Source organism: Brachyhypopomus gauderio, chromosome 15 (assembly GCF_052324685.1).
Source record: "Brachyhypopomus gauderio isolate BG-103 chromosome 15, BGAUD_0.2, whole genome shotgun sequence".
Lineage (NCBI taxonomy): Eukaryota > Metazoa > Chordata > Actinopteri > Gymnotiformes > Hypopomidae > Brachyhypopomus > Brachyhypopomus gauderio.
The window spans coordinates 14031610-14043197 of record NC_135225.1 but is presented as its reverse complement, the minus strand read 5'-3'; the positions used below and the strand labels follow the sequence as shown (position 1 = coordinate 14043197).

Here is an 11588-nt window from a genome sequence, read left to right as displayed (position 1 = left end):
GAGTATGAGTGTATGTGTGTATGTGTATGTGTGTATGAGTGTATGAGTGTATGTGTGTATGTGTGCATGTGTGTATGAGTGTATGTGTGTATGAGTGTGAGTATGAGTGTATGTGTGTATGAGTGTATGAGTGTATGTGTGTATGTGTGTATGTGTGGATGTGTGTATGAGTGTATGTGTGCATGTGTGTATGAGTGTATGAGTGTATGTGTGTTTGTGTGTATATGTGTGTATGAGTGTATGAGTGTATGTGTGTATGAGTGTGAGTATGAGTGTATGTGTGTATATGTATGAGTGTATGTGTGTATAAGTGTACGCGTGTATAAGTGTATGAGTGTATGTGGGTATGTGTGTATCAAATTCAAATTCAAATTCAAATTTATTTGTATAGCGCTTTTCACAACACATGTTGTCACAAAGCAGCTTTACAATCTTTACAAGATTCACAAGATTTAACAATCTTATGGGTCCAAATCCCTATGAGTGTATGAGTGTATGTGTGTATGAGTGTTTGTGAGAATGAGTGTATACGTGTATGAGTGTATGTGTGGATGTGTGTATGAGTGCATGTGTGTATGTGTGTACGAGTGTATGTGTGTATGTGTATATGAGTTTATGTGTGTATGAGTCTGTGCCTGCTGCCTATCAATAATTTTCTAGCATCTAAAATATTAAAGATATGAGCACTTGATCCCTGTGTGTATAATATTGCTGCAGTGCTGAAGTAATATATTTATTCATTAGTAAGCGTGCAGGCCTAGTGTAGAGAAACTTTTGCTAGTTTTGATGGTTGCGATCTGCTCCTTCAAGAGCCTCGCTGTGAAAGTAAATGATTCATCCTTGGTCAGTCACATGAGTCTATGTTCTTTGGAGGTGCTAAAAGTCTTTGCTGGGAAAAGCCAGCCAGGATGGCTGAGTTAACTGCACCCTGCTCTCCATAGGTGCTGCTTTTCTTGCAGATCTGACAGAATAATACCACACATTTCAACGTATTTGTAAGAGACTGTGATTATGTGTAAGAGATTATGATTATGCGTAAAAGATTGTGACCTTGGTAGTACTATGATAATAATTATGGAGTAAAGGCGTCAGAGAGATTTGTGTTTTCTAGGTGTCTTGGGTGAAATTACGATGAATGAGTCCTTACAGAGCTCAGTATGAACACATTTACTGTTCACTGTTTAATGAACACACATAAGTCCATATGTACTGATGCACCAGAGGATGGCACTGTGGAACTATAAAAAAGACAGCAGCCTTTCTATAAAGGTGGTGGTATTCATTACATAGTTATGCAGAAGAAGAGGGAGCTGAGCTGTTTTCTTACTCATATCCCACCACCTGCAAACCTCTATATATTTGCAGCATATTTCAAATACTGACTCACTGTTTTCAAAATTGTTAAAAACACATTTGAAACAGAATGCTGACAACTCTGAACATCTAGTCCGTTCCTCTTTCCTGAAAGCTGTCATAATTAGTTATAAGTTTGCAATGTCTCAGTGACACTTTTAAGGATGTAAATTACAATATTCATGTGTTTCTTCTCTTAGAAGCATGAACGTACAGTTTGTACTATATGTAAAATGTTCAAGGAATACAAATTCAGTGCCACACTTTCTCAACAACAAAACAAAACAAACACGTGAGCGCTAATTCCTCCACACATCCTCTTCTCAAACCTCATAAATGAGTTTATCTTCATGAAGGTAATAGGTATATGACTGTCATGTCATTACTGGATGCCATGAATGTGGGTGTAGGAACACTTCTTCTGAAGACTGTTAGAGTTGGATTAGACATTCTAGAAGGTTCATTTCCAGAGAAGTGATGTTAATGAGAATGTGTAGCTATACTATTTTATTATCACTAAAATCCTGTAGTCCTGTAGTCACATTTTCAAAACTCACAATTGACCACAATTAGCACAACATCTATTACTTTAAAACAATTTGAGTTGTTTTTCACAGAATATGCATTCACGGGAAATATTTTTAAGATGCTTAAATGTTCTGTAAACACAAGTTTATCGAATGCCGAAATTATGGACCTTTTGTGTCTCATTTACAAATCCTTGCACACAGCATACCAGCAATTAAGCCTAATGTTACAAAATATATAATTACAGCAGATGAAAAGGCCATATTGAAACAACCAATAAACATGTTTGAATGAACAGACCATTGACACATTAAGAGATTGCTGATGTACACAGTATAAAACAGACCAACCACATCTGATTCCAGTCTCAGGTGGAGACACAGCCAGGTGTTGTTAATTAAACTGATTCATTAAAGAGGCCTTGCTGGACTCAATTGGGCATAGTCAACTGGACTGGACTGGGGTGGTCGACCTGACTGGACTGGACGTGGTCAACCTGACTGGACTGGGCGTGGTCAACCTGACTGGACTGGGCATGATCATAGAGCATGTGATAAACCATGGCACAGCACAGACTGCAGCTGAAAAGTCAAAAGCCAACAGAAGGCCTACCTGGCCATGTGGGGTTAACCCACACAGCAAACTAAGAGGTAACACATTTCAGAAGGCCTTGGTCTATCCTTACTGTACCTATGATATACAGTAACTGTAGGCCACTGTATTTTTGTTCCTCTAAAGGACGCAATGTCTTCCTCCCTCTGGGGGAAGAGGAAAACTCCTCAGTGAGAACCAAGAGCATGCTATTGTCAGCACGGCCATTGCTGACCATGCAGTATATATGAGAGATATTCAGATCAGAAATGCAGAGGACAACCAGGTATTTCACAACGTAGGAAGCATCAGCCCGACTGATGTTGCTCAGACTCTGACCAAACTCAGAGTTTGAATAAAACAGTTGGACACTTTAGAAAGGAAATGTGAGTGGGAAACCCAGGAAAATGTACTGTGAAAATTTACAGTAAAACTGATAAGTTTACAGTTGAATCATAATAGTTCAAAGTTCAACTGTCATGTATGTAGTGAACTGTGATCTGTGAAGTTCATGGTCACCACTTCCAGTGTTTAATGATACTGGCTGTGAAAGTCACAGTTCAACTGTAAATGTGACAGTTGAAGTGAAATTCAGGTTTAGTCCTCTTACAAATCATACATATAAGTTTACAGTTCAACTATGATCTTACAAGCGAGAGACAAAATTTTACATAAAAGATTATATAAGGTTTAAGTTTATTGTATACAGGTCATTTCAAGTTTGAAAAGTATTTGAAAAGTTAAAGGAACTAAGTAGACAGCAAGAAGTTTACAGTAAAAACCATTAACCATTAAGTTCATAGCTTAACGGGGCAGTCATGGCCTGGTGGTAGGGAACTGGTCTTGTGACTGGAGGGTCGTGGGTTCGATTCCCAGACCTGAGGCCATGACTGAGGTGCCCTTGAGCAAGGCACCTAACCCCAACTGCCGGGCTAGGGCTGCCCACCGCTCTGGTCACGTGTGATCCACAGCCCCCTAGTAATCACTAGTGTGTGTCTGTGTGTTCTAACTTTCGATTGCGGTGTCAAAATCACAATTGACAAAATATGGCACATTTTAAAAAATTTATTTTAATTTTCATTTTAACAGTAAACTTTTGAACTTCAGAATAAAAGAAAACTGAAATTAATAATTAATTAATAATTATAATTAATTGTTTAAATGTTTACAGTTTAATGGTTAAACTTGACAGTAAAGTAGTCAACCAAGTTCAGTATTACAGTAGAAATTTCACAGTAGAACCCTGAAGTGGCAAAATTACCACCAATAAATGTTATGTTCAAACTGAAAATCCTCTTTAAAACTGTCAAGCATTTAAAAGTTTAACTGACAAATTTCACAGCACATTTTTCCTGGGCAATGGAAACTTCAGCAGCAATAGGTCCAGGTATGGTGTCTACCCAATATATCTGTTGTCTTGTCACTCCACGTGTGAACATGGATTCGAGTTCAGTAGTTAGGTTCAGTAGTTAAGTAGTGCTTTGTGAAAGTACCCACATGCTGCAGTTGATTTCATTCAGAATCATGAAGTTAGAGGGTTGATCTTGGCTTAAACATGTCGGTTAGGATGAACCATCATCAGATAAAAGGCCCATCCACAAATGATGTCCCCATCATCAGATAAAGGGCCCGTCCATGAATGACGTCCCCATCATCAGATAAAGGGCCCATCCATGAATGATGTCCCCATCATCAGATAAAGGGTCTGTCCACGAATTATGTCCCCATCATCAGATAAAGGGCCCGTCCATGAATTATGTCCCCATTTATCAGATAAAGGGCCTGTCCACAAATTATGTCCCCATCATCAGATAAAGGGTCTGTCCACAAATTATGCCCCCATCATCAGATAAAGGGCCCGTCCACGAATGATGTCCCCGTCTTCAGATAAAGGGTCTGTCCACGAATTATGTCCCCATCATCAGATAAAGGGCCCGTCCACGAATTATGTCCCCATTATCAGATAAAGGGCCCGTCCACGAATTATGTCCCCATCATCAGATAAAGGGCCCGTCCACGAATTATGTCCCCATTATCAGATAAAGGGCCCGTCCACAAACTATGTCCCCATCATCAGATAAAGGGCATCTGCCTCGCTTCAACCCTGGTGAGCAATTCTGTTCAGCCATGTTTTCCACCATTCTGTGGCCTATATTATATATTTTTTCTTTATTTGTTTATTTTACTTTTACACAAGACACATATGTTAGATTTTTTGTTGATTTCTGTTTAAAATTTCACATCCCTACTGTAATGATGCTTAAAGTTAAATATCATTCACTTGTAGATAGTATATTACCAAAATACACACATTTGACACTCAAAAAATGTAATGGTTTCTAGTAAACACACAATAGATGTCACATGTCTATTGTCAAAGTCAAAGTCAAATTTATTTATATAGCGCTTTTCACAACAGGTAGATCTGACACATGAAAAATACATGAAAATAGTGACGTTTCTGTAATGTCATCATCTGTTAGTACTGAGACATTTGTTGTGCTATATGTGCCTCTTGGCATCGTATGTGGTAGTCTTGGGTTAGAGTGCATGGCATCGCATGTGCTAGGAAACATCAAGAGTGACTTGATATTGAGGCAGGTTTGCTGTGTTTTGATAGAGTTACAGTATGTAGAGAACATTTTGCAGAAATGTAATTATTTTACATTTTTTGTTTATTGTGTGATGTAGTTGTGTTTTGATATGTTAAGAGTTCAGAAAAAGCACCATAAATATCAGTACATGCTGGTTAGCAATTGTAAAGAGCTGTAAATGCGGGAGACATTGGCGACTGGAGCCCTGACAGCACTGCACACTAAGAGTCATCACACTACACATGTTGCTGAGAGGGTTTATGTCATTATTACTGCACACTAAGAGTCATCACACTACACATGTTGCTGAGAGGGCTTATGTCATGACAGTACTGCACACTAAGAGTCATCACACTACACATTTTGCTGATAGGGTTTAGCCTATGTCATTATTACTGCACACTAAGAGTCATCACACTACACATGTTGCTGAGAGGGTTTATGTCATTATTACTGCACACTAAGAGTCATCACACTACACATGTTGCTGAGAGGGTTTATGTCATGACAGTACTGCACACTAAGAGTCATCACACTACACATGTTGCTGATAGGGTTTATGTCATTATTACTGCACACTAAGAGTCATCACACTACACATGTTGCTTATAGGGTTTATGTCATTATTACTGCACACTAAGAGTCATCACACTACACATGTTGCTGAGAGGGTTTATGTCATTATTACTCCACACTAAGAGTCATCACACTACACATGTTGCTGATTGGGTTTATGTCATTATTACTGCAGCCCTGGAATTTCGTATTGTTTCCACTTTTTTATTTTTCATAAATTGCTACATGCAATGATGTAGAAAAAGGATATTGAAGCAAATTACAGCCATTTCAAGTGTTTTGGTTTAAATCAGTTTTGGAGGTGAGATTAACACAGGCAATGATGTTGTTGTTGATGATCTGTGTTGATGATGCATACTGTATGAAGTGTTTTTGAAAAGTGGCTTTAGTATTGACCAATGCTTGTTAGCACCTGAATAAAACTGTAATAGGCTTCAGGGGTTCTATCATATTCTAGTAATGTGCATAGTGTGCAGCATTCTCTCAACAACCACAGCTATTGTCAAGACACTAAATGCATTGTCTTGCAGGACTGATTCTCATTGGCTCTAGATGACATGTGTCTTAGATGACATGTGTCCTAGATGACATGTGCCCTAGATTACTTGAGATTGTACAGAAATTAAAAAGTTTGCAGAAAATGTGTTATCCCAAGGCATACTTTGAACTGCTATCATAAGCATCTTCATAAAGTGCAAACCAGCCCAAAGTGTGTGTGTATGTGTGTGTGTGTGTGTGTGTGTGTGTGTGTGTGTGTGTGTGTGTGTGTGTGTATGAGAGAGTGTGTGTGTGTGTGTGTGTGTGTGTGTGTGCATGTTTGTTAGTGTGTTGGTCTGTGTGAGAATTTGCACACTTTGCCTGAGGGTTCAAGCTCACATGCATCTAAAATTTGCTTTCCTGTTAAACTCGATGGACTCATAAACAAGACTAGCAGTTTTCCTTCCAGAAGGAAGTAATGGAGCTCTCTCTGGGAAAACTAACAAAATCCCTTATAACATGTAACTACAGCAGCCTGACTAAAGGGCTTAGCCTTGCTGCCTATCAGGACGCAAGTCAATCCTCCAGGCTGGTCTACCTTTAAACACTCTGGCCAAGCAGAAGTCAGTGACATAGATCATGGGTCAAAGGCTGCAGTGCTGACATAAAAGACACTCAAAATCTGCTATGAACAGACCTGAGAGGCTTTCTGATTTGTTATACACTCACACATTTTTTTGGATTGCATGTGTCTATACTAAAGGTTTCCTCAAAGACTTTAGCCCACTGTGCACATGACTAGTGTGCACTTTTGCCATCACAAGTCATGTGCTGTGTCCTTCTCTCCTAATCAGTTATTCAGGTGAGTCATTAAAGTGATTTCACACTATTTTGATGCAGGTGCTCGTTTTCGGGCGAATTCGTGAGATGCGGCACGAATTCAGAGATGATGCCAAAACACTTAGACGTCCAGGTGAAGCTCCGACAGCAACCAAAAAAAAAATCTGCGCATTCTGCAAGGTTGCGCGTGCGTTGAGGTAGTTCGGGCAAAGCACATGATTTAAACTGCAAGAGACAAGGAAAATATTGAACGACTTCACTATACGGTGCTGAGGGAGGACACGAGAAGCCTCACCGGGAACCGTAGTGTTCGCTCACCGGTTCAAGCGCACCGCGCCAGAGGCGATGGGATCTGACCGGCATACTGATACGCTTAGCAAGCAGCGTCTACGCGACCTGGGCAGCCGCATCACCAGCCCTAGAAAGCCCAGCAAACACAGGAACACCTCTCCCGCAGCTCCTCTCCACCACTTCGCTTCTCTATAGAACATCTTGCGTCTGGTGATATTTGCATATTTATGTTGGTCACATCGTCGCGCATGCGTTGCTGCGTTGCTGAAATTGCGGAACCGCTTCAGACTAAGTTTATTGCTTGAAGGTCTGTCCGTCTTCTCGGCGAGAGTGATGTGGACTCGAGAGCACTGGCGCGCCGGGATCTTGTGTCTCCCGGTGGTGATGGCTCTATCGCTGGGCCGTAGTCCGGTTGCGCACAGGTAAGACGTGCCATGCAGCATGGTGTTCACGCATCTGTCTGTCTGCACTCTGCCAACATTTCTCCAATGTCACTTTTCTTTTCTTCAGCGTTAACGAGCCCAGCAACATGTCGTACGTCAAACTTACAGTGGATAAACTGCTAAAAGGATATGACATTCGGCTCAGGCCGGATTTCGGAGGTAATGAACTTGGGTTACAGCACCTGTGTGCACCCGTAAAATGTCCTGTGTGCACCACGTCTCGGTGTGTTTTTATAACGTGCGGTGTCTAAGTATAATGGATGTTACAGATTTAATGAATCATCTGTGCGGTTTGCAGGTCCTCCGGTTGATGTCGGAATGAGTATTGACATATCCAGTATTGACATGGTGTCGGAGGTGAACATGGTGAGTACCACAGTTATCTCTACGTACTGCATATGTCTACCGGCTTATGTTTTGATGTGAAGTTTATTCCTATATCTGCGTGTTAACATGGATTCTGTAGCTGTCACTGTCCTGTCTGTAGAACTGCTACATCTGCAATGTTTCAAAACTTGCTGCATCTCCAACCACACGATCTCTCTCTCTCTCTCTCTCTCTGTCTCTCACCCACTCTCTCTCTTTGTCTCTCTCTCTCTCTCACACACACAATACTTGCAGATTATGGAAAGATCATGTGCAAAGATATAAGACAGGAAAAAAGACAATATAATCATGGAAGGTTGTGCTTATGATTATGCTCTAGTTTTAGAGTTAAAATTACATAAGACACTGCGACTTTCTGTGTGTGTCTGCGACTGCTCTGAAATGCATGTACACACCCTCTGAGAAACACACATAGGCACTTTATTATGGGTAATAATGAATATCAAACACTACAGTGTATTGAGATAATGTTAATTAGTTCTTGTTAATGGGTGCTTGATGATAATGATGATTTAGAATGTAGAGTTATGTGACTTAGAAATACACTATATCTGGATTTTACATTAACCTGATTATCAGAGCAAGCCACCATCAAAATGCACATTATATCATACTAATATTCAACTGCTGTAAGTTAACAGTAAAGTAATTGTGATGATAACAGTTAAGGTGTTCTGGTGTTACCATCTGAAGTGTTAATGGTGCTTTCTTTAGTTAAGGTGTTCTGGTGTTACCATCTGAAGTGTTAATTGTACTTTTTTTAGTTAAGGTGTTCTGGTGTTACCATCTGAAGTGTTACTGGAAGTTTCTGTAGTTAAGGTGTTCTGGTGTTACCTTCTGAAGTGTTAATGGTGCTTTCTTTAGTTAAGGTGTTCTGGTGTTACCATCTGAAGTGTTAATTGTACTTTTTTTAGTTAAGGTGTTCTGGTGTTACCATCTGAAGTGTTACTGGAAGTTTCTGTAGTTAAGGTGTTCTGGTGTTACCTTCTGAAGTGTTAATGGTGTTTTCTTTAGTTAAGGTGTTCTGGTGTCACCATCAGAAGTGTTAATGGTACTTTCTTTAGTTAAGGTGCATGTATGTGCCCTTTTGTATTCATGGGTTGTCACATGTCCCATGTGGTATAGGAGGTAGTATATTGGTTCTGTTTGAATGCAGATACTGGCTTTGTGGGGTGGAGCCGTGGAAATAAAAAGGAATTTTGTTTAATGGTTAGTTGACACAGTACTGATCTGAGGTCAGTGGACACATCAGCAGACTGAGGTCTGTGGACACACCAGCAGACTGAGGTTTGTGGACACACCACCAGACTGAGGTTAGTGGACACAGCACTGGACCAATGTTAGTGGTTTGTGAATATAGTACCGGACTGAGATTAGTGGACATAGTACTGGACTGAGGTCAGTGGACACAGTACTGGACTGAGGTCAGTGAACACAGTATTGGACTGGTGTCCGTGGACACAGTACTGGACTGAGATCAGTAGACACACCACCAGACTGAGTTCAGTGGACACACCACCAGACTGAGTTCAGTGGACACACCACCAGACTGAGGTTTGTGGACACACCACCAGACTGAGGCTAGTGGACACAGCACTGGACCGAGGTTAGTGGACACAGTCCTGGACTGAGGTTTGTGGACATAGTACTGCATTAAGTTTATTGGACATGAGGTTAGGTGGACATGTATGGAACTGAAGTTAGTGGACATTGTTGGACTGAGGTTAGTGGACACTGTTGGACTGAGGTTAGTGGGCACTGTTGGACTGAAGTTAATGGACACTGTTGGACTGAGGTTAGTGGACACTGTTGGACTGAAGTTAATGGACACTGTTGGACTGAGGTTAATGGACACTGTTGGACTGAGGTTAGTGGACACTGTTGGACTGAGGTTAATGGACACTGTTGGACTGAGGTTAGTGGACACTGTTGGACTGAGGTTAATGGACACTGTTGGACTGAGGTTTGTGGATAGAGTGTTGGACTGAGTATTGTACTGATGTTATTGAACAGTGGTTAGTGGACATATATTGAACTGTGATCAGTGGACATGTATTGAACTGTGGACAGTGTTGGAGTGAGGTTAGTGGACACAGTGTTGGAGTGAGGACACAGAATTCGACTAAATGAGGAAATGAATGTGAATTTGAATGAATGCTACAAACTGCTACATCCCCACAGGAGCTCAAGAGCAGTGTTTATTTCACAGGATGCACGGGCTGTGAGAGTGTGTGAGAGTGTGTGAGAGTGTGCTCTCAGCAGGTCACCCACGCTGAAATACATACAACAGAGTCGGTAATTGGCCTGGGACACAGGTTCTGATGTTTTGGCTCTACAGCACACTGGATTCGAAAGAAAATGATATATCAAACACTGCAATAGAGGGAAAAGCACACCAGCGCCTCCTCAGAGGGGAGACCACGCAAACCACGGGAGAGCCATGAGAAGCAAAAAGCCAGGTTACTTTAATAGGGTTTCAAGGTCAGTAATGTCAGGTTAGTTTAATAAGGGTTCAAGGTTTGTAAAACCAAGTTAGTTTAGCAGGGTTTCATAGTCTGTAAAGACAGGTTAATTTAATAAGGCTTCAAGGTTTGTAAAGTTTTAGACTCCCATGGACAGATGATACAGTCATTAACGTATAAGAGATGGTAGGAGGAAAATGTGAAGAAAAAATATCATGTGACCCAAAGTCCTCCCCCTCACCTGTGACACACGGGGCCTGCATGGCAGCAGCAAGAGTGAACAGAACTGAACAGAAACACTGGATCTGCTCTGATACAGACAGGCACATCCAAAAGGGGCATGAAGACCTTCCCCTTAAGACCAACATCCGCTCTTAAAAATGATTCCAGGGTCTCTTCCAGGGGACAGAGTGGAGTGTTCATGACTGGCTGTGTTGGTCTCCTCACCCGAACACCACAGCGTTCACTCGACTCAGTGCTGAAAGCAATACTCCCCTGTTTAAACCCACCACCATCATTTTTACTTCCAGCGTGCAGGGACACAGAGCCAAAGCAAAAATTGTGTCCAGTTTGTCCAGTGCAGCTTTTCATGGCACACAGTTAAATGCACCGTGTTCACTCTAGTCATGGAGAGAAGTGGACAAAGTTAGCAAAGGTGGTTTGTGACAACTCGTGTTGTAAAAAATAAAGAGCTATATAAATAAATTCAAGTTGACTTTGACTTAACAAAGCCTAGAAATAAATGCCAGGGTATTTTTTGAGGGTTTGACTATTTCAATAGAATTAAGATATGTTTAATTAGTGGATGAGCCCTGGAGGAGAAGTAGAGCAAAGAAAATGGGCTTTGAAAATCTCTAAGGCAGCAGCACTGACCTGTGAAATCACTGCTACCGCTCGCAAGGACGTGAGGACATATGCAAAATGCACTTGCAGGTTTTGTTTGTTTAACTGCATGCACGTCCATGTGCACGAGAGAAGTGGAATATAAGAGGGTGTGGAGTTATCACCCTATCACTTTCCTCATGCCTTTTAAACAGCTGTACTAA

General features: G+C 41.1%; 1 protein-coding gene across 1 annotated transcript in view; it reads left to right on the top strand.

The window, feature by feature from the left end:
* The first annotated feature begins 7124 nt into the window (after positions 1-7124).
* The window catches only part of gabrb1 (gamma-aminobutyric acid type A receptor subunit beta1), a 21011-nt gene continuing 16547 nt past the window's right edge, over positions 7125-11588 (top strand). Inside the window, exons 1-3 of the mRNA XM_076974366.1 lie at positions 7125-7672; positions 7761-7852; positions 7992-8059. Coding sequence (XP_076830481.1) covers positions 7584-7672; positions 7761-7852; positions 7992-8059 — 249 coding nt within the window. The 5' untranslated portion in view covers positions 7125-7583. The remainder of the gene's footprint in view (positions 7673-7760; positions 7853-7991; positions 8060-11588) is intronic.